Source organism: Mytilus trossulus, chromosome 3 (assembly GCF_036588685.1).
Source record: "Mytilus trossulus isolate FHL-02 chromosome 3, PNRI_Mtr1.1.1.hap1, whole genome shotgun sequence".
In the NCBI taxonomy this organism is placed as follows: Eukaryota; Metazoa; Mollusca; class Bivalvia; order Mytilida; family Mytilidae; genus Mytilus; species Mytilus trossulus.
This window is the reverse complement of record NC_086375.1, coordinates 8,976,399-8,999,987: the sequence shown is the minus strand read 5'-3', so window position 1 is coordinate 8,999,987 and position 23,589 is coordinate 8,976,399. Positions and strand designations below refer to the sequence as shown.

General features: G+C 39.0%; 1 protein-coding gene across 1 annotated transcript in view; it reads left to right on the top strand.

Annotated features, from left to right (window-relative positions):
- Nucleotides 1-23,589, top strand: part of LOC134710099 (ATP-binding cassette sub-family B member 10, mitochondrial-like) — a 76,578-nt gene that overhangs the window by 7,144 nt on the left and 45,845 nt on the right. The window contains exons 5-6 of the mRNA XM_063570292.1: nt 1,625-1,771; nt 2,391-2,526. Coding sequence (XP_063426362.1) covers nt 1,625-1,771; nt 2,391-2,526 — 283 coding nt within the window. The remainder of the gene's footprint in view (nt 1-1,624; nt 1,772-2,390; nt 2,527-23,589) is intronic.

Below are 23,589 nucleotides of genomic sequence, written 5' to 3'. Positions count from 1 at the left end.
CATCATCTACCAAGGAGGCAATAGCAAAATCACACATTAGAGAAGCACAGATAGCATCATGATTGAAGGATGAGAGATGATAGACGACATTCCCCTCCAAAAAAAGTCATAGTTTCTATAGTTAAAAAAAAAATTAATTATAATACTAATTCTAACATGACGTCCTTCAAACGCTTTGAGTACACACCCGTGGTAAAATATGAATATATTTCATGGGCTGTTCCCATTGTACCCCCATGTCATACATTTTTTAATGAATGAGGAACCCGACGTCATAGAACATTGACGTAAGAATATAAGCATTTTTATCGGAAAATTCACGCTTGTGAAACCGAAAATCATCACAACAAGGAAACGTAAACAAACGATGCTAAAATGTCGTATAAGCCATTTTTTTTTTATACATGTTAGACATATATAAGTAAATTATCATTTAAATGCATCCAAAACTATTTAAATATGTTATTTTTAATAGTTAAAACATGTCACTTATTCAGTTTGCTCTGTTCTGTTACGTCAATTTAATAGTGCGTTTATTTATCAGAACGGCAAATATTTATCTCCACTTAGAGCGCTTTGATCCAAAAGAATTGCCGTATTTGTCCTATTAGAATCGAAATAATTCTTTGGGGCTTGAATATATCTAGATTTTACCATGGATTGTCCCTTTATGCCGATATTTTATCCCTCGCTAACGCTCAGGGTAAAATATTTGTCATAAAGGGCCAACCCGTGGTAAAATCAAGATATATTCAAGCCCCCATGAATTATTTCTTAATTGTACTTAAGGAGGCTCGCGGGTATAAGATTTTCCGAAAAAAAATAAACTTTAATTTTTCATTACAAATTTTATTCCCTTCCTTAAGTAGTTGTTACTTTATCATATGGTACAAAAATCATTCCAAAAAATCAATTTGTGTTGACCCCTGGTGACTTTTAAAATGTAGATATCATTGAAAAAGCTCCAAATTATCTCCCTTTGGTGCAAAAATGACATATTTTGGCATAAAATTGAAATATCTTTTTTAAATCATCGGTGACCTATATTTTTTATTGTTGTTTTCGAATAAGCTGTACATAAACTAAATAATTGTAAAATTTAAGCGATTTCTGTAATTTAGTTCTTTTTTTATTTCGATATTACCGATATTTCTCCTATAAGATCAACAGAAAAAAAGGACATTAACAAAAATGTATACTTCTTTTGAAGGCAGATTGTGAGCGTAAATGAACGGTGACCCCATTTTTTTATTTCATTTTTCCATTAAGTATAAGATAAAGTTCATTTATAGAAAAATATAGCGAAATCCTATATTAAATAAAAAAAATCATTTAGACCCGCGAGCCCCTTAACAGCATTGCAACACATATCATTTTTTTTTAAGACTTTAATACATTTATTGAAAATCACCCAAATATGATTTACCTTGTATAACCCAGGGAAGCATACACAAGAGGCCCCGTGTTTATAAATATCCATCAACCAGGGATAAATGATGGATTCTTTTAAAAAAAAAATTATATCATGACTTTTGCATATATGTTATACATTCATATTCATAACACAGACAGAGTTAGCATATAAATAAAAAAAATAATAATAATATACAATTTTTAATTACAGATAGCAGAGGAAAAGATTAGCAATATAAGAACAGTCAGAGCATTTGGTCATGAAACTACAGAAGAAGATCGTTATAATACAGGGATCAAACGTGTTCTTGACTTAACTTATAAAGAGGCTCTTATGAGGGCTGCGTTCTTTGGTTCAGTAAGTACCAGTAGAGGTCCAGTAGAATCTTAGTTTTAAGGCAATAACAGGATTATTGCAGGTTCAATAAAGGGAGTTTGAAGGCCATTATTTATATAGATCTATTTGTTTTTTACTATACTGTTCTAAAGCAGGTTTTAAGTTAGATGGGGGTTTGAATTAAAATCCATAGAGTTTTTAATAATTTGTCAAAATGTAGCTTAAATCATTATGATCATGCATTTCTCCAAAATATAATAAAAAGTATGGGTCACCAGGCTTTTTTGTGATAAAAGGTTGTGAAAATTGTCAGATTTTAAATACATTAAGCATGGAAACCCGAATTTTGTGTAAAAAATAAGCCATAGAATTATAGATAGAATATGAGAAGATAGCTATAATAATATGCTGTCAAATAAATAAGAAAAATAAAAATAGGACCACTCACACTGAACTCATGTGCTTTCTACATATTAAAATAGGTAAATTCACAACACATTCTTTAAATTCAAATAAATTCAATCAGAGTTACGTACCCTTATATCTGAGTTATCTCCCCATATGTGGCAAAGTATTCTGTGTTTTGGAAAATACAGACATGCATAGATAAGATACATAATTTCGTGTTGCTATATTTCAGGTTGGTTTAGCAGGAAATTGTGTAGTTCTCTCTGTATTTTATTATGGAGGAACAATGATGACAGAATCTCAAATCTCAGTTGGTGATCTCTCTGCATTCTTGTTGTATGCTGCCTACATTGGTGTTTCTTTAGGAGGTAAGTATCAGATCTCAGTTGGTGATCTCTCTGCATTCTTGTTGTATGCTGCTTACATTGGTGTTTCTCTAGGAGGTAAGTCTCAAATCTCAGTTGGTGATCCCTTTGCATTCTTGTTGTATGCTGCCTATATTGGTGTTTCTTTAGGAGGTAAGTCTTAAATATCAGTTGGTAATCTCTCTGCATTCTTGTTGTATGTTGCCTACATTGGTGTTTCTTAAGGAGGTAAGTCTTAAATCTCAGTTTGTGATCTCTCTGCATTCTTGTTGTATGCTGCTTACATTGGTGTTTCTCTAGGAGGTAAGTCTCAAATCTCAGTTGGTGATCTCTCTGCATTCTTGTTGTATGCTGCCTACATTGGTGTTTCTTTAGGAGGTAAGTCTCAAATCTCAGTTGGTGATATCTCTGCATTCTTGTTGTATGCTGCCTACATTGGTGTTTCTTTAGGAGGTTAGTCTCAAATCTCAGTTGGTGATCTCTCTGCATTTTTGTTGTATGTTGCCTACATTTGTGTTTCTCTAGGAGGTAAGTCTCAAATCTCAGTTGGTGATCTCTCTGCATTCTTGTTGTATGCTGCCTAAATTGGTGTTTCTCTAGGAGGTAAGTGTCAAATCTCAGTTGGTGATATCTCTGCATTCTTGTTGTATGCTGCCTACATTGGTGTTTCTTTAGGAGGTTAGTCTCAAATCTCAGTTGGTGATCTCTCTGCATTCTTGTTGTATGCTGCCTACATTGGTGTTTCTTTAGGAGGTAAGTCTTAAATCTCAGTTGGTGATATCTCTGCATTCTTGTTGTATGCTGCCTACATTGGTGTTTCTTTAGGAGGTAAGTCTAAAATCTCAGTTGGTGATCCCTCTGCATTCTTGTTGTATGCTGCCTACATTGGTGCTTCTCTAGGAGGTAAGTCTCAAATCTCAGTTGGTGATCTCTCTGTATTCTTGTTTTATGCTGCCTACATTGGTGTTTCTTTAGGAGGTAATTTTAAGTCTCAGTTGGTGATCTCTCTGCATTCTTGTTGTATGCTGCCTACATTGGTGTTTCTCAAGGAGGTAAGTCTCAAATCTCAGTTGGTGATCTCTCTGCATTCTTGTTGTATGCTGCCTACATTGGTGCTTCTCTAGGAGGTAAGTCTCAAATCTCAGTTGGTGATCTCTCTGCATTCTTGTTTTATGCTGCCTACATTGGTGTTTCTTTAGGAGGTAAGTCTCAAATCTCAGTTGGTGATCTCTCTGCATTCTTGTTGTATGCTGCCTACATTGGTGTTTCTCAAGGAGGTAAGTCTCAAATCTCAGTTGGTGATCTCTCTGCATTCTTGTTGTATGCTGCTTACATTGGTGTTTCTTTAGGAGGTAAGTCTCAAATCTCAGTTGGTGATCTCTCTGCATCCTTGTTGTATGCTGCCTAAATTGGTGCTTCTCTAGGAGGTAAGTCTCAAATCTCAGTTGTTGATCTCTCTGCATTATTGTTGTATGCTGCCTACATTGGTGTTTCTCTAGGAGGTAAGTCTCAAATCTCAGTTGGTGATCTCTCTGCATTCTTGTTGTATGCTGCCTAAATTGGTGTTTCTCTAGGAGGTAAGTGTCAAATCTCAATTGGTGATATCTCTGCATTCTTGTTGTATGCTGCCTACATTGGTGTTTCTTTAGGAGGTAAGTCTAAAATCTCAGTTGGTGATCCCTCTGCATTCTTGTTGTATGCTGCCTACATTGGTGCTTCTCTAGGAGGTAAGTCTCAAATCTCAGTTGGTGATCTCTCTGTATTCTTGTTTTATGCTGCCTACATTGGTGTTTCTTTAGGAGGTAATTTTAAGTCTCAGTTGGTGATCTCTCTGCATTCTTGTTGTATGCTGCCTACATTGGTGTTTCTCAAGGAGGTAAGTCTCAAATCTCAGTTGGTGATCTCTCTGCATTCTTGTTGTATGCTGCTTACATTGGTGTTTCTTTAGGAGGTAAGTCTCAAATCTCAGTTGGTGATCTCTCTGCATTCTTGTTGTATGCTGCCTACATTGGTGTTTCTTTAGGAGGTAAGTCTAAAATCTCAGTTGGTGATCTCTCTGCATTCTTGTTGTATGCTGCCTACATTGGTGCTTCTCTAGGAGGTAAGTCTCAAATCTCAGTTGGTGATCTCTCTGCATTCTTGTTTTATGCTGCCTACATTGGTGTTTCTTTAGGAGGTAAGTCTCAAATCTCAGTTGGTGATCTCTCTGCATTCTTGTTGTATGCTGCCTACATTGGTGTTTCTCAAGGAGGTAAGTCTCAAATCTCAGTTGGTGATCTCTCTGCATTCTTGTTTTATGCTGCCTACATTGGTGTTTCTTTAGGAGGTAAGTCTCAAATCTCAGTTGGTGATCTCTCTGCATTCTTGTTGTATGCTGCCTACATTGGTGTTTCTTAAGAAGGTAAGTCTTAAATCTCAGTTTGTGATCTCTCTGCATTCTTGTTGTATGCTGCTTACATTGGTGTTTCTCTAGGAGGTAAGTCTCAAATCTCAGTTGGTGATCTCTCTGCATTCTTGTTGTATGCTGCCTACATTGGTGTTTCTTTAGGAGGTAAGTCTCAAATCTCAGTTGGTGATATCTCTGCATTCTTGTTGTATGCTGCCTACATTGGTGTTTCTTTAGGAGGTTAGTCTCAAATCTCAGTTGGTGATCTCTCTGCATTTTTGTTGTATGTTGCCTACATTGGTGTTTCTCTAGGAGGTAAGTCTCAAATCTCAGTTGGTGATCTCTCTGCATTCTTGTTGTATGCTGCCTAAATTGGTGTTTCTCTAGGAGGTAAGTGTCAAATCTCAGTTGGTGATATCTCTGCATTCTTGTTGTATGCTGCCTACATTGGTGTTTCTTTAGGAGGTTAGTCTCAAATCTCAGTTGGTGATCTCTCTGCATTCTTGTTGTATGCTGCCTACATTGGTGTTTCTTTAGGAGGTAAGTCTTAAATCTCAGTTGGTGATATCTCTGCATTCTTGTTGTATGCTGCCTACATTGGTGTTTCTTTAGGAGGTAAGTCTAAAATCTCAGTTGGTGATCCCTCTGCATTCTTGTTGTATGCTGCCTACATTGGTGCTTCTCTAGGAGGTAAGTCTCAAATCTCAGTTGGTGATCTCTCTGTATTCTTGTTTTATGCTGCCTACATTGGTGTTTCTTTAGGAGGTAATTTTAAGTCTCAGTTGGTGATCTCTCTGCATTCTTGTTGTATGCTGCCTACATTGGTGTTTCTCAAGGAGGTAAGTCTCAAATCTCAGTTGGTGATCTCTCTGCATTCTTGTTGTATGCTGCTTACATTGGTGTTTCTTTAGGAGGTCAGTCTCAAATCTCAGTTGGTGATCTCTCTGCATTCTTGTTGTATGCTGCCTACATTGGTGTTTCTTTAGGAGGTAAGTCTTAAATCTCAGTTGGTGATCTCTCTGCATTATTGTGGTATGCTGCTTACATTGGTGTTTCTCTAGGAGGTAAGTCTCAAATCTCAGTTGTTGATCTCTCTGCATTCTTCTTGTATGCTGCCTATATTGGTGTTTCTTTAGGAGGTAAGTCTTAAATATCAGTTGGTAATCTCTCCGTATTCTTGTTGTATGCTGCCTACATTGGTGTTTCTTTAGGAGGTAAGTCTTAAATCTCAGTTTGTGATCTTTCTGCATTATTGTGGTATGCTGCTTACATTGGTATTTCTCTAGGAGGTAAGTCTTAAATCTCAGTTGGTGATCTCTCTGCATTCTTGTTGTATGTTGTCTACATTGGTGTTTCTTTAGGAGGTAAGTCTTAAATCTCAGTTGGTGATCTCTCTGCATTCTTGTTGTATGTTGCCTACATTGGTGTTTCTTAAGGAGGTAAGTCTTAAATCCCAGTTTGTGATCTCTCTGCCTTCTTGTTGTATGCTGCCTACATTGGTGTTTCTCTAGGAGGTAAGTCTCAAATCTCAGTTGTTGATCTCTCTGCATTCTTGTTGTATGCTGCCTATATTGGTGTTTCTTTAGGAGGTAAGTCTTAAATATCAGTTGGTAATCTCTCTGTATTCTTGTTGTATGCTGCCTACATTGGTGTTTCTTTAGGAGGTAATTCTTAAATCTCAGTTTGTGATCTCTCTGCATTATTGTGGTATGCTGCTTACATTGGTGTTTCTCTAGGAGGTAAGTCTTAAATCTCAGTTGGTGATCTCTCTGCATTCTTGTTGTATGTTGCCTACATTGGTGTTTCTTTAGGAGGTAAGTCTTAAATCTCAGTTGGTGATCTCTCTGCATTCTTGTTGTATGTTGCCTACATTGGTGTTTCTTAAGGAGGTAAGTCTTAAATCTCAGTTTGTGATCTCTCTGCATTCTTGTTGTATGCTGCTTACATTGGTGTTTCTCTAGGAGGTAAGTCTCAAATCTCAGTTGGTGATCTCTCTGCATTCTTGTTGTATGCTGCCTACATTGGTGTTTCTTTAGGAGGTAAGTCTCAAATCTCAGTTGGTGATATCTCTGCATTCTTGTTGTATGCTGCCTACATTGGTGTTTCTTTAGGAGGTTAGTCTCAAATCTCAGTTGGTGATCTCTCTGCATTTTTGTTGTATGTTGCCTACATTGGTGTTTCTCTAGGAGGTAAGTCTCAAATCTCAGTTGGTGATCTCTCTGCATTCTTGTTGTATGCTGCCTAAATTGGTGTTTCTCTAGGAGGTAAGTGTCAAATCTCAGTTGGTGATATCTCTGCATTCTTGTTGTATGCTGCCTACATTGGTGTTTCTTTAGGAGGTTAGTCTCAAATCTCAGTTGGTGATCTCTCTGCATTCTTGTTGTATGCTGCCTACATTGGTGTTTCTTTAGGAGGTAAGTCTTAAATCTCAGTTGGTGATATCTCTGCATTCTTGTTGTATGCTGCCTACATTGGTGTTTCTTTAGGAGGTAAGTCTAAAATCTCAGTTGGTGATCCCTCTGCATTCTTGTTGTATGCTGCCTACATTGGTGCTTCTCTAGGAGGTAAGTCTCAAATCTCAGTTGGTGATCTCTCTGTATTCTTGTTTTATGCTGCCTACATTGGTGTTTCTTTAGGAGGTAATTTTAAGTCTCAGTTGGTGATCTCTCTGCATTCTTGTTGTATGCTGCCTACATTGGTGTTTCTCAAGGAGGTAAGTCTCAAATCTCAGTTGGTGATCTCTCTGCATTCTTGTTGTATGCTGCTTACATTGGTGTTTCTTTAGGAGGTAAGTCTCAAATCTCAGTTGGTGATCTCTCTGCATTCTTGTTGTATGCTGCCTACATTGGTGTTTCTTTAGGAGGTTAGTCTCAAATCTCAGTTGGTGATCTCTCTGCATTCTTGTTGTATGCTGCCTACATTGGTGTTTCTCTAGGAGGTAAGTCGTAAATCTCAGTTGGTGATCTCTCTGCATTCTTGTTGTATGCTGCCTACATTGGTGTTTCTTTAGGAAGTAAGTCTCAAATCTCAGTTGGTGATCTCTCTGCATTCTTGTTGTATGCTGCCTACATTGGTGTTTCTCTAGGAGGTAAGTCTCAAATCTCAGTTGGTGATCTCTCTGCATTCTTGTTGAATGCTGCCTACATTGGTGTTTCTTTAGGAGGTTAGTCTCAAATCTCAGTTGGTGATCTCTCTGTACTCTTGTTGTATGCTGCCTACATTGGTGCTTCTTTAGGAGGTAAGTCTCAAATCTCAGTTGTTGATCTCTCTGCATTCTTGTTGTATGCTGCCTATATTGGTGTTTCTTTAGGAGGTAAGTCTTAAATATCAGTTGGTAATCTCTCTGCATTCTTGTTGTATGTTGCCTACATTGGTGTTTCTTAAGGAGGTAAGTCTTAAATCTCAGTTTGTGATCTCTCTGCATTCTTGTTGTATGCTGCTTACATTGGTGTTTCTCTAGGAGGTAAGTCTCAAATCTCAGTTGGTGATCTCTCTGCATTCTTGTTGTATGCTGCCTACATTGGTGTTTCTTTAGGAGGTAAGTCTCAAATCTCAGTTGGTGATATCTCTGCATTCTTGTTGTATGCTGCCTACATTGGTGTTTCTTTAGGAGGTTAGTCTCAAATCTCAGTTGGTGATCTCTCTGCATTTTTGTTGTATGTTGCCTACATTTGTGTTTCTCTAGGAGGTAAGTCTCAAATCTCAGTTGGTGATCTCTCTGCATTCTTGTTGTATGCTGCCTAAATTGGTGTTTCTCTAGGAGGTAAGTGTCAAATCTCAGTTGGTGATATCTCTGCATTCTTGTTGTATGCTGCCTACATTGGTGTTTCTTTAGGAGGTTAGTCTCAAATCTCAGTTGGTGATCTCTCTGCATTCTTGTTGTATGCTGCCTACATTGGTGTTTCTTTAGGAGGTAAGTCTTAAATCTCAGTTGGTGATATCTCTGCATTCTTGTTGTATGCTGCCTACATTGGTGTTTCTTTAGGAGGTAAGTCTAAAATCTCAGTTGGTGATCCCTCTGCATTCTTGTTGTATGCTGCCTACATTGGTGCTTCTCTAGGAGGTAAGTCTCAAATCTCAGTTGGTGATCTCTCTGTATTCTTGTTTTATGCTGCCTACATTGGTGTTTCTTTAGGAGGTAATTTTAAGTCTCAGTTGGTGATCTCTCTGCATTCTTGTTGTATGCTGCCTACATTGGTGTTTCTCAAGGAGGTAAGTCTCAAATCTCAGTTGGTGATCTCTCTGCATTCTTGTTGTATGCTGCTTACATTGGTGTTTCTTTAGGAGGTAAGTCTCAAATCTCAGTTGGTGATCTCTCTGCATTCTTGTTGTATGCTGCCTACATTGGTGTTTCTTTAGGAGGTAAGTCTAAAATCTCAGTTGGTGATCTCTCTGCATTCTTGTTGTATGCTGCCTACATTGGTGCTTCTCTAGGAGGTAAGTCTCAAATCTCAGTTGGTGATCTCTCTGCATTCTTGTTTTATGCTGCCTACATTGGTGTTTCTTTAGGAGGTAAGTCTCAAATCTCAGTTGGTGATCTCTCTGCATTCTTGTTGTATGCTGCTTACATTGGTGTTTCTTTAGGAGGTAAGTCTCAAATCTCAGTTGGTGATCTCTCTGCATTCTTGTTGTATGCTGCCTACATTGGTGTTTCTTTAGGAGGTAAGTCTAAAATCTCAGTTGGTGATCTCTCTGCATTCTTGTTGTATGCTGCCTACATTGGTGCTTCTCTAGGAGGTAAGTCTCAAATCTCAGTTGGTGATCTCTCTGCATTCTTGTTTTATGCTGCCTACATTGGTGTTTCTTTAGGAGGTAAGTCTCAAATCTCAGTTGGTGATCTCTCTGCATTCTTGTTGTATGCTGCCTACATTGGTGTTTCTCAAGGAGGTAAGTCTCAAATCTCAGTTGGTGATCTCTCTGCATTCTTGTTGTATGCTGCTTACATTGGTGTTTCTTTAGGAGGTAAGTCTCAAATCTCAGTTGGTGATCTCTCTGCATCCTTGTTGTATGCTGCCTAAATTGGTGCTTCTCTAGGAGGTAAGTCTCAAATCTCAGTTGTTGATCTCTCTGCATTATTGTTGTATGCTGCCTACATTGGTGTTTCTCTAGGAGGTAAGTCTCAAATCTCAGTTGGTGATCTCTCTGCATTCTTGTTGTATGCTGCCTAAATTGGTGTTTCTCTAGGAGGTAAGTGTCAAATCTCAATTGGTGATATCTCTGCATTCTTGTTGTATGCTGCCTACATTGGTGTTTCTTTAGGAGGTAAGTCTAAAATCTCAGTTGGTGATCCCTCTGCATTCTTGTTGTATGCTGCCTACATTGGTGCTTCTCTAGGAGGTAAGTCTCAAATCTCAGTTGGTGATCTCTCTGTATTCTTGTTTTATGCTGCCTACATTGGTGTTTCTTTAGGAGGTAATTTTAAGTCTCAGTTGGTGATCTCTGCATTCTTGTTGTATGCTGCCTAAATGGTGTTTCTCTAGGAGGTAAGTGTCAAATCTCAGTTGGTGATATCTCTGCATTCTTGTTGTATACTGCCTACATTGGTGTTTCTTTAGGAGGTTAGTCTCAAATCTCAGTTCACCGGTGATCTCTCTGCATTCTTGTTGTATGCTGCCTACATTGGTGTTTCTTTAGGAAGTAAGTCTCAAATCTCAGTTGGTGATCTCTCTGCATTCTTGTTGTATGCTGCCTACATTGGTGTTTCTTTAGGAGGTAAGTCTCAAATCTGAGTTGTTGATCTCTTTGCATTCTTGTTGTATGCTGCCTACATTGGTGTTTCTCTTGGAGGTAAGTCTCAAATCTCAGTTGTTGATCTCTCTGCATTCTTGTTGTATGCTGCTTACATTGGTGTTTCTCTAGGAGATAAGTCTCAAATCTCAGTTGTTGATATCTCTGCATTCTTCTTGTATGCTGCCTATATTGGTGTTTCTTTAGGAGGTAAGTCTCAAATCTCAGTTGTTGATCTCTTTGCATTCTTGTTGTATGCTGCCTACATTGGTGTTTCTCTAGGAGGTAAGTCTCAAATCTCAGTTGGTGATCTCTCTGCATTCTTGTTGTATGCTGCCTAAATTGGTGTTTCTCTAGGAGGTAAGTGTCAAATCTCAATTGGTGATATCTCTGCATTCTTGTTGTATGCTGCCTACATTGGTGTTTCTTTAGGAGGTAAGTCTAAAATCTCAGTTGGTGATCCCTCTGCATTCTTGTTGTATGCTGCCTACATTGGTGCTTCTCTAGGAGGTAAGTCTCAAATCTCAGTTGGTGATCTCTCTGTATTCTTGTTTTATGCTGCCTACATTGGTGTTTCTTTAGGAGGTAATTTTAAGTCTCAGTTGGTGATCTCTGCATTCTTGTTGTATGCTGCCTAAATGGTGTTTCTCTAGGAGGTAAGTGTCAAATCTCAGTTGGTGATATCTCTGCATTCTTGTTGTATACTGCCTACATTGGTGTTTCTTTAGGAGGTTAGTCTCAAATCTCAGTTCACCGGTGATCTCTCTGCATTCTTGTTGTATGCTGCCTACATTGGTGTTTCTCTAGGAGGTAAGTCGTAAATCTCAGTTGGTGATCTCTCTGCATTCTTGTTGTATGCTGCCTACATTGGTGTTTCTCTAGGAGGTAAGTCGTAAATCTCAGTTGGTGATCTCTCTGCATTCTTGTTGTATGCTGCCTACATTGGTGTTTCTCTAGGAGGTAAGTCTCAAATCTCAGTTGTTGATCTCTCTGCATTCTTCTTGTATGCTGCCTATATTGGTGTTTCTTTAGGAGGTAAGTCTTAAATATCAGTTGGTAATCTCTCCGTATTCTTGTTGTATGCTGCCTACATTGGTGTTTCTTTAGGAGGTAAGTCTTAAATCTCAGTTTGTGATCTTTCTGCATTATTGTGGTATGCTGCTTACATTGGTATTTCTCTAGGAGGTAAGTCTTAAATCTCAGTTGGTGATCTCTCTGCATTCTTGTTGTATGTTGCCTACATTGGTGTTTCTTTAGGAGGTAAGTCTTAAATCTCAGTTGGTGATCTCTCTGCATTCTTGTTGTATGTTGCCTACATTGGTGTTTCTTAAGGAGGTAAGTCTTAAATCTCAGTTTGTGATCTCTCTGCCTTCTTGTTGTATGCTGCCTACATTGGTGTTTCTCTAGGAGGTAAGTCTCAAATCTCAGTTGTTGATCTCTCTGCATTCTTGTTGTATGCTGCCTATATTGGTGTTTCTTTAGGAGGTAAGTCTTAAATATCAGTTGGTAATCTCTCTGTATTCTTGTTGTATGCTGCCTACATTGGTGTTTCTTTAGGAGGTAATTCTTAAATCTCAGTTTGTGATCTCTCTGCATTATTGTGGTATGCTGCTTACATTGGTGTTTCTCTAGGAGGTAAGTCTTAAATCTCAGTTGGTGATCTCTCTGCATTCTTGTTGTATGTTGCCTACATTGGTGTTTCTTTAGGAGGTAAGTCTTAAATCTCAGTTGGTGATCTCTCTGCATTCTTGTTGTATGTTGCTTACATTGGTGTTTCTTTAGGAGGTAAGTCTCAAATCTCAGTTGGTGATCTCTCTGCATCCTTGTTGTATGCTGCCTAAATTGGTGCTTCTCTAGGAGGTAAGTCTCAAATCTCAGTTGTTGATCTCTCTGCATTATTGTTGTATGCTGCCTACATTGGTGTTTCTCTAGGAGGTAAGTCTCAAATCTCAGTTGGTGATCTCTCTGCATTCTTGTTGTATGCTGCCTAAATTGGTGTTTCTCTAGGAGGTAAGTGTCAAATCTCAATTGGTGATATCTCTGCATTCTTGTTGTATGCTGCCTACATTGGTGTTTCTTTAGGAGGTTAGTCTCAAATCTCAGTTGGTGATCTCTCTGCATTCTTGTTGTATACTGCCTACATTGGTGTTTCTTTAGGAAGTAAGTCTCAAATCTCAGTTGGTGATCTCTCTGCATTCTTGTTGTATGCTGCCTACATTGGTGTTTCTCTAGGAGGTAAGTCGTAAATCTCAGTTGGTGATCTCTCTGCATTCTTGTTGTATGCTGCCTACATTGGTGTTTCTCTAGGAGGTAAGTCGTAAATCTCAGTTGGTGATCTCTCTGCATTCTTGTTGTATGCTGCCTACATTGGTGTTTCTCTAGGAGATAAGTCTCAAATCTCAGTTGTTGATCTCTCTGCATTCTTGTTGTATGCTGCCTACATTGGTGTTTCTCTAGGAGGTAAGTCTTAAATCTCAGTTGGTGATCTCTCTGCATTCTTGTTGTATGCTGCTTACATTGGTGTTTCTTTAGGAGGTAAGTCTCAAATCTCAGTTGGTGATCTCTGCATTCTTGTTGTATGCTGCCTAAATTGGTGTTTCTCTAGGAGGTAAGTGTCAAATCTCAGTTGGTGATATCTCTGCATTCTTGTTGTATACTGCCTACATTGGTGTTTCTTTAGGAGGTTAGTCTCAAATCTCAGTTCACCGGTGATCTCTCTGCATTCTTGTTGTATGCTGCCTACATTGGTGTTTCTTTAGGAAGTAAGTCTCAAATCTCAGTTGGTGATCTCTCTGCATTCTTGTTGTATGCTGCCTACATTGGTGTTTCTTTAGGAGGTAAGTCTCAAATCTCAGTTGTTGATCTCTTTGCATTCTTGTTGTATGCTGCCTACATTGGTGTTTCTCTTGGAGGTAAGTCTCAAATCTCAGTTGTTGATCTCTCTGCATTCTTGTTGTATGCTGCTTACATTGGTGTTTCTCTAGGAGATAAGTCTCAAATCTCAGTTGTTGATCTCTCTGCATTCTTCTTGTATGCTGCCTATATTGGTGTTTCTTTAGGAGGTAAGTCTCAAATCTCAGTTGTTGATCTCTTTGCATTCTTGTTGTATGCTGCCTACATTGGTGTTTCTCTAGGAGGTAAGTCTCAAATCTCAGTTGTTGATCTCTCTGCATTCTTGTTGTATGCTGCTTACATTGGTGTTTCTTTAGGAGGTAAGTCTTAAATCTCAGTTTGTGATCTCTCTGCATTATTGTGGTATGCTGCTTACATTGGTGTTTCTCTAGGAGGTAAGTCTCAAATCTCAGTTGTTGATCTCTCTGCATTCTTCTTGTATGCTGCCTATATTGGTGTTTCTTTAGGAGGTAAGTCTTAAATATCAGTTGGTAATCTCTCCGTATTCTTGTTGTATGCTGCCTACATTGGTGTTTCTTAAGGAGGTAAGTCTTAAATATCAGTTGGTAATCTCTCCGTATTCTTGTTGTATGCTGCCTACATTGGTGTTTCTTTAGGAGGTAAGTCTTAAATCTCAGTTTGTGATCTTTCTGCATTATTGTGGTATGCTGCTTACATTGGTATTTCTCTAGGAGGTAAGTCTTAAATCTCAGTTGGTGATCTCTCTGCATTCTTGTTGTATGTTGCCTACATTGGTGTTTCTTTAGGAGGTAAGTCTCAAATCTCAGTTGGTGATCTCTCTGCATTCTTGTTGTATGCTGCCTACATTGGTGTTTCTTTAGGAGGTAAGTCTAAAATCTCAGTTGGTGATCTCTCTGCATTCTTGTTGTATGCTGCCTACATTGGTGCTTCTCTAGGAGGTAAGTCTCAAATCTCAGTTGGTGATCTCTCTGCATTCTTGTTTTATGCTGCCTACATTGGTGTTTCTTTAGGAGGTAAGTCTCAAATCTCAGTTGGTGATCTCTCTGCATTCTTGTTGTATGCTGCCTACATTGGTGTTTCTCAAGGAGGTAAGTCTCAAATCTCAGTTGGTGATCTCTCTGCATTCTTGTTGTATGCTGCTTACATTGGTGTTTCTTTAGGAGGTAAGTCTCAAATCTCAGTTGGTGATCTCTCTGCATCCTTGTTGTATGCTGCCTAAATTGGTGCTTCTCTAGGAGGTAAGTCTCAAATCTCAGTTGTTGATCTCTCTGCATTATTGTTGTATGCTGCCTACATTGGTGTTTCTCTAGGAGGTAAGTCTCAAATCTCAGTTGGTGATCTCTCTGCATTCTTGTTGTATGCTGCCTAAATTGGTGTTTCTCTAGGAGGTAAGTGTCAAATCTCAATTGGTGATATCTCTGCATTCTTGTTGTATGCTGCCTACATTGGTGTTTCTTTAGGAGGTTAGTCTCAAATCTCAGTTGGTGATCTCTCTGCATTCTTGTTGTATACTGCCTACATTGGTGTTTCTTTAGGAAGTAAGTCTCAAATCTCAGTTGGTGATCTCTCTGCATTCTTGTTGTATGCTGCCTACATTGGTGTTTCTCTAGGAGGTAAGTCGTAAATCTCAGTTGGTGATCTCTCTGCATTCTTGTTGTATGCTGCCTACATTGGTGTTTCTCTAGGAGGTAAGTCGTAAATCTCAGTTGGTGATCTCTCTGCATTCTTGTTGTATGCTGCCTACATTGGTGTTTCTCTAGGAGATAAGTCTCAAATCTCAGTTGTTGATCTCTCTGCATTCTTGTTGTATGCTGCCTACATTGGTGTTTCTCTAGGAGGTAAGTCTTAAATCTCAGTTGGTGATCTCTCTGCATTCTTGTTGTATGCTGCTTACATTGGTGTTTCTTTAGGAGGTAAGTCTCAAATCTCAGTTGGTGATCTCTGCATTCTTGTTGTATGCTGCCTAAATTGGTGTTTCTCTAGGAGGTAAGTGTCAAATCTCAGTTGGTGATATCTCTGCATTCTTGTTGTATACTGCCTACATTGGTGTTTCTTTAGGAGGTTAGTCTCAAATCTCAGTTCACCGGTGATCTCTCTGCATTCTTGTTGTATGCTGCCTACATTGGTGTTTCTTTAGGAAGTAAGTCTCAAATCTCAGTTGGTGATCTCTCTGCATTCTTGTTGTATGCTGCCTACATTGGTGTTTCTTTAGGAGGTAAGTCTCAAATCTCAGTTGTTGATCTCTTTGCATTCTTGTTGTATGCTGCCTACATTGGTGTTTCTCTTGGAGGTAAGTCTCAAATCTCAGTTGTTGATCTCTCTGCATTCTTGTTGTATGCTGCTTACATTGGTGTTTCTTTAGGAGGTAAGTCTCAAATCTCAGTTGTTGATCTCTCTGCATTCTTCTTGTATGCTGCCTATATTGGTGTTTCTTTAGGAGGTAAGTCTCAAATCTCAGTTGTTGATCTCTTTGCATTCTTGTTGTATGCTGCCTACATTGGTGTTTCTCTAGGAGGTAAGTCTCAAATCTCAGTTGTTGATCTCTCTGCATTCTTGTTGTATGCTGCTTACATTGGTGTTTCTTTAGGAGGTAAGTCTTAAATCTCAGTTTGTGATCTCTCTGCATTATTGTGGTATGCTGCTTACATTGGTGTTTCTCTAGGAGGTAAGTCTCAAATCTCAGTTGTTGATCTCTCTGCATTCTTCTTGTATGCTGCCTATATTGGTGTTTCTTTAGGAGGTAAGTCTTAAATATCAGTTGGTAATCTCTCCGTATTCTTGTTGTATGCTGCCTACATTGGTGTTTCTTAAGGAGGTAAGTCTTAAATATCAGTTGGTAATCTCTCCGTATTCTTGTTGTATGCTGCCTACATTGGTGTTTCTTTAGGAGGTAAGTCTTAAATCTCAGTTTGTGATCTCTCTGCATTATTGTGGTATGCTGCTTACATTGGTGTTTCTCTAGGAGGTAAGTCTCAAATCTCAGTTGTTGATCTCTCTGCATTCTTCTTGTATGCTGCCTATATTGGTGTTTCTTTAGGAGGTAAGTCTTAAATATCAGTTGGTAATCTCTCCGTATTCTTGTTGTATGCTGCCTACATTGGTGTTTCTTTAGGAGGTAAGTCTTAAATCTCAGTTTGTGATCTTTCTGCATTATTGTGGTATGCTGCTTACATTGGTATTTCTCTAGGAGGTAAGTCTTAAATCTCAGTTGGTGATCTCTCTGCATTCTTGTTGTATGTTGCCTACATTGGTGTTTCTTTAGGAGGTAAGTCTTAAATCTCAGTTGGTGATCTCTCTGCATTCTTGTTGTATGTTGCCTACATTGGTGTTTCTTAAGGAGGTAAGTCTTAAATCTCAGTTTGTGATCTCTCTGCCTTCTTGTTGTATGCTGCCTACATTGGTGTTTCTCTAGGAGGTAAGTCTCAAATCTCAGTTGTTGATCTCTCTGCATTCTTGTTGTATGCTGCCTATATTGGTGTTTCTTTAGGAGGTAAGTCTTAAATATCAGTTGGTAATCTCTCTGTATTCTTGTTGTATGCTGCCTACATTGGTGTTTCTTTAGGAGGTAATTCTTAAATCTCAGTTTGTGATCTCTCTGCATTATTGTGGTATGCTGCTTACATTGGTGTTTCTCTAGGAGGTAAGTCTTAAATCTCAGTTGGTGATCTCTCTGCATTCTTGTTGTATGTTGCCTACATTGGTGTTTCTTTAGGAGGTAAGTCTTAAATCTCAGTTGGTGATCTCTCTGCATTCTTGTTGTATGTTGCCTACATTGGTGTTTCTTAAGAAGGTAAGTCTTAAATCTCAGTTTGTGATCTCTCTGCATTCTTGTTGTATGCTGCTTACATTGGTGTTTCTCTAGGAGGTAAGTCTCAAATCTCAGTTGGTGATCTCTCTGCATTCTTGTTGTATGCTGCCTACATTGGTGTTTCTTTAGGAGGTAAGTCTCAAATCTCAGTTGGTGATATCTCTGCATTCTTGTTGTATGCTGCCTACATTGGTGTTTCTTTAGGAGGTTAGTCTCAAATCTCAGTTGGTGATCTCTCTGCATTTTTGTTGTATGTTGCCTACATTGGTGTTTCTCTAGGAGGTAAGTCTCAAATCTCAGTTGGTGATCTCTCTGCATTCTTGTTGTATGCTGCCTAAATTGGTGTTTCTCTAGGAGGTAAGTGTCAAATCTCAGTTGGTGATCTCTCTGCATTCTTGTTGTATGCTGCCTACATTGGTGTTTCTTTAGGAGGTTAGTCTCAAATCTCAGTTGGTGATCTCTCTGCATTCTTGTTGTATGCTGCCTACATTGGTGTTTCTTTAGGAGGTAAGTCTTAAATCTCAGTTGGTGATATCTCTGCATTCTTGTTGTATGCTGCCTACATTGGTGTTTCTTTAGGAGGTAAGTCTAAAATCTCAGTTGGTGATCCCTCTGCATTCTTGTTGTATGCTGCCTACATTGGTGCTTCTCTAGGAGGTAAGTCTCAAATCTCAGTTGGTGATCTCTCTGTATTCTTGTTTTATGCTGCCTACATTGGTGTTTCTTTAGGAGGTAATTTTAAGTCTCAGTTGGTGATCTCTCTGCATTCTTGTTGTATGCTGCCTACATTGGTGTTTCTCAAGGAGGTAAGTCTCAAATCTCAGTTGGTGATCTCTCTGCATTCTTGTTGTATGCTGCTTACATTGGTGTTTCTTTAGGAGGTAAGTCTCAAATCTCAGTTGGTGATCTCTCTGCATTCTTGTTGTATGCTGCCTACATTGGTGTTTCTTTAGGAGGTAAGTCTTAAATCTCAGTTGGTGATCTCTCTGCATTATTGTGGTATGCTGCTTACATTGGTGTTTCTCTAGGAGGTAAGTCTCAAATCTCAGTTGTTGATCTCTCTGCATTCTTCTTGTATGCTGCCTATATTGGTGTTTCTTTAGGAGGTAAGTCTTAAATATCAGTTGGTAATCTCTCCGTATTCTTGTTGTATGCTGCCTACATTGGTGTTTCTTTAGGAGGTAAGTCTTAAATCTCAGTTTGTGATCTTTCTGCATTATTGTGGTATGCTGCTTACATTGGTATTTCTCTAGGAGGTAAGTCTTAAATCTCAGTTGGTGATCTCTCTGCATTCTTGTTGTATGTTGTCTACATTGGTGTTTCTTTAGGAGGTAAGTCTTAAATCTCAGTTGGTGATCTCTCTGCATTCTTGTTGTATGTTGCCTACATTGGTGTTTCTTAAGGAGGTAAGTCTTAAATCTCAGTTTGTGATCTCTCTGCCTTCTTGTTGTATGCTGCCTACATTGGTGTTTCTCTAGGAGGTAAGTCTCAAATCTCAGTTGTTGATCTCTCTGCATTCTTGTTGTATGCTGCCTATATTGGTGTTTCTTTAGGAGGTAAGTCTTAAATATCAGTTGGTAATCTCTCTGTATTCTTGTTGTATGCTGCCTACATTGGTGTTTCTTTAGGAGATAATTCTTAAATCTCAGTTTGTGATCTCTCTGCATTATTGTGGTATGCTGCTTACATTGGTGTTTCTCTAGGAGGTAAGTCTTAAATCTCAGTTGGTGATCTCTCTGCATTCTTGTTGTATGTTGCCTACATTGGTGTTTCTTTAGGAGGTAAGTCTTAAATCTCAGTTGGTGATCTCTCTGCATTCTTGTTGTATGTTGCCTACATTGGTGTTTCTTAAGGAGGTAAGTCTTAAATCTCAGTTTGTGATCTCTCTGCATTCTTGTTGTATGCTGCTTACATTGGTGTTTCTCTAGGAGGTAAGTCTCAAATCTCAGTTGGTGATCTCTCTGCATTCTTGTTGTATGCTGCCTACATTGGTGTTTCTTTAGGAGGTAAGTCTCAAATCTCAGTTGGTGATATCTCTGCATTCTTGTTGTATGCTGCCTACATTGGTGTTTCTTTAGGAGGTTAGTCTCAAATCTCAGTTGGTGATCTCTCTGCATTTTTGTTGTATGTTGCCTACATTGGTGTTTCTCTAGGAGGTAAGTCTCAAATCTCAGTTGGTGATCTCTCTGTATTCTTGTTTTATGCTGCCTACATTGGTGTTTCTTTAGGAGGTAATTTTAAGTCTCAGTTGGTGATCTCTCTGCATTCTTGTTGTATGCTGCCTACATTGGTGTTTCTCAAGGAGGTAAGTCTCAAATCTCAGTTGGTGATCTCTCTGCATTCTTGTTGTATGCTGCTTACATTGGTGTTTCTTTAGGAGGTAAGTCTCAAATCTCAGTTGGTGATCTCTCTGCATTCTTGTTGTATGCTGCCTACATTGGTGTTTCTTTAGGAGGTAAGTCTAAAATCTCAGTTGGTGATCTCTCTGCATTCTTGTTGTATGCTGCCTACATTGGTGCTTCTCTAGGAGGTAAGTCTCAAATCTCAGTTGGTGATCTCTCTGCATTCTTGTTTTATGCTGCCTACATTGGTGTTTCTTTAGGAGGTAAGTCTCAAATCTCAGTTGGTGATCTCTCTGCATTCTTGTTGTATGCTGCTTACATTGGTGTTTCTTTAGGAGGTAAGTCTCAAATCTCAGTTGGTGATCTCTCTGCATTCTTGTTGTATGCTGCCTACATTGGTGTTTCTTTAGGAGGTAAGTCTAAAATCTCAGTTGGTGATCTCTCTGCATTCTTGTTGTATGCTGCCTACATTGGTGCTTCTCTAGGAGGTAAGTCTCAAATCTCAGTTGGTGATCTCTCTGCATTCTTGTTTTATGCTGCCTACATTGGTGTTTCTTTAGGAGGTAAGTCTCAAATCTCAGTTGGTGATCTCTCTGCATTCTTGTTGTATGCTGCCTACATTGGTGTTTCTCAAGGAGGTAAGTCTCAAATCTCAGTTGGTGATCTCTCTGCATTCTTGTTGTATGCTGCTTACATTGGTGTTTCTTTAGGAGGTAAGTCTCAAATCTCAGTTGGTGATCTCTCTGCATCCTTGTTGTATGCTGCCTAAATTGGTGCTTCTCTAGGAGGTAAGTCTCAAATCTCAGTTGTTGATCTCTCTGCATTATTGTTGTATGCTGCCTACATTGGTGTTTCTCTAGGAGGTAAGTCTCAAATCTCAGTTGGTGATCTCTCTGCATTCTTGTTGTATGCTGCCTACATTGGTGCTTCTCTAGGAGGTAAGTCTCAAATCTCAGTTGGTGATCTCTCTGCATTCTTGTTTTATGCTGCCTACATTGGTGTTTCTTTAGGAGGTAAGTCTCAAATCTCAGTTGGTGATCTCTCTGCATTCTTGTTGTATGCTGCCTACATTGGTGTTTCTCAAGGAGGTAAGTCTCAAATCTCAGTTGGTGATCTCTCTGCATTCTTGTTGTATGCTGCTTACATTGGTGTTTCTTTAGGAGGTAAGTCTCAAATCTCAGTTGGTGATCTCTCTGCATCCTTGTTGTATGCTGCCTAAATTGGTGCTTCTCTAGGAGGTAAGTCTCAAATCTCAGTTGTTGATCTCTCTGCATTATTGTTGTATGCTGCCTACATTGGTGTTTCTCTAGGAGGTAAGTCTCAAATCTCAGTTGGTGATCTCTCTGCATTCTTGTTGTATGCTGCCTAAATTGGTGTTTCTCTAGGAGGTAAGTGTCAAATCTCAATTGGTGATATCTCTGCATTCTTGTTGTATGCTGCCTACATTGGTGTTTCTTTAGGAGGTAAGTCTAAAATCTCAGTTGGTGATCCCTCTGCATTCTTGTTGTATGCTGCCTACATTGGTGCTTCTCTAGGAGGTAAGTCTCAAATCTCAGTTGGTGATCTCTCTGTATTCTTGTTTTATGCTGCCTACATTGGTGTTTCTTTAGGAGGTAATTTTAAGTCTCAGTTGGTGATCTCTCTGCATTCTTGTTGTATGCTGCCTACATTGGTGTTTCTCAAGGAGGTAAGTCTCAAATCTCAGTTGGTGATCTCTCTGCATTCTTGTTGTATGCTGCTTACATTGGTGTTTCTTTAGGAGGTAAGTCTCAAATCTCAGTTGGTGATCTCTCTGCATTCTTGTTGTATGCTGCCTACATTGGTGTTTCTTTAGGAGGTAAGTCTAAAATCTCAGTTGGTGATCTCTCTGCATTCTTGTTGCATGCTGCCTACATTGGTGCTTCTCTAGGAGGTAAGTCTCAAATCTCAGTTGGTGATCTCTCTGCATTCTTGTTTTATGCTGCCTACATTGGTGTTTCTTTAGGAGGTAAGTCTCAAATCTCAGTTGGTGATCTCTCTGCATTCTTGTTGTATGCTGCCTACATTGGTGTTTCTCAAGGAGGTAAGTCTCAAATCTCAGTTGGTGATCTCTCTGCATTCTTGTTTTATGCTGCCTACATTGGTGTTTCTTTAGGAGGTAAGTCTCAAATCTCAGTTGGTGATCTCTCTGCATTCTTGTTGTATGCTGCCTACATTGGTGTTTCTTAAGAAGGTAAGTCTTAAATCTCAGTTTGTGATCTCTCTGCATTCTTGTTGTATGCTGCTTACATTGGTGTTTCTCTAGGAGGTAAGTCTCAAATCTCAGTTGGTGATCTCTCTGCATTCTTGTTGTATGCTGCCTACATTGGTGTTTCTTTAGGAGGTAAGTCTCAAATCTCAGTTGGTGATATCTCTGCATTCTTGTTGTATGCTGCCTACATTGGTGTTTCTTTAGGAGGTTAGTCTCAAATCTCAGTTGGTGATCTCTCTGCATTTTTGTTGTATGTTGCCTACATTGGTGTTTCTCTAGGAGGTAAGTCTCAAATCTCAGTTGGTGATCTCTCTGCATTCTTGTTGTATGCTGCCTAAATTGGTGTTTCTCTAGGAGGTAAGTGTCAAATCTCAGTTGGTGATATCTCTGCATTCTTGTTGTATGCTGCCTACATTGGTGTTTCTTTAGGAGGTTAGTCTCAAATCTCAGTTGGTGATCTCTCTGCATTCTTGTTGTATGCTGCCTACATTGGTGTTTCTTTAGGAGGTAAGTCTTAAATCTCAGTTGGTGATATCTCTGCATTCTTGTTGTATGCTGCCTACATTGGTGTTTCTTTAGGAGGTAAGTCTAAAATCTCAGTTGGTGATCCCTCTGCATTCTTGTTGTATGCTGCCTACATTGGTGTTTCTCAAGGAGGTAAGTCTCAAATCTCAGTTGGTGATCTCTCTGCATTCTTGTTGTATGCTGCTTACATTGGTGTTTCTTTAGGAGGTCAGTCTCAAATCTCAGTTGGTGATCTCTCTGCATTCTTGTTGTATGCTGCCTACATTGGTGTTTCTTTAGGAGGTAAGTCTTAAATCTCAGTTGGTGATCTCTCTGCATTATTGTGGTATGCTGCTTACATTGGTGTTTCTCTAGGAGGTAAGTCTCAAATCTCAGTTGTTGATCTCTCTGCATTCTTCTTGTATGCTGCCTATATTGGTGTTTCTTTAGGAGGTAAGTCTTAAATATCAGTTGGTAATCTCTCCGTATTCTTGTTGTATGCTGCCTACATTGGTGTTTCTTTAGGAGGTAAGTCTTAAATCTCAGTTTGTGATCTTTCTGCATTATTGTGGTATGCTGCTTACATTGGTATTTCTCTAGGAGGTAAGTCTTAAATCTCAGTTGGTGATCTCTCTGCATTCTTGTTGTATGTTGTCTACATTGGTGTTTCTTTAGGAGGTAAGTCTTAAATCTCAGTTGGTGATCTCTCTGCATTCTTGTTGTATGTTGCCTACATTGGTGTTTCTTAAGGAGGTAAGTCTTAAATCCCAGTTTGTGATCTCTCTGCCTTCTTGTTGTATGCTGCCTACATTGGTGTTTCTCTAGGAGGTAAGTCTCAAATCTCAGTTGTTGATCTCTCTGCATTCTTGTTGTATGCTGCCTATATTGGTGTTTCTTTAGGAGGTAAGTCTTAAATATCAGTTGGTAATCTCTCTGTATTCTTGTTGTATGCTGCCTACATTGGTGTTTCTTTAGGAGGTAATTCTTAAATCTCAGTTTGTGATCTCTCTGCATTATTGTGGTATGCTGCTTACATTGGTGTTTCTCTAGGAGGTAAGTCTTAAATCTCAGTTGGTGATCTCTCTGCATTCTTGTTGTATGTTGCCTACATTGGTGTTTCTTTAGGAGGTAAGTCTTAAATCTCAGTTGGTGATCTCTCTGCATTCTTGTTGTATGTTGCCTACATTGGTGTTTC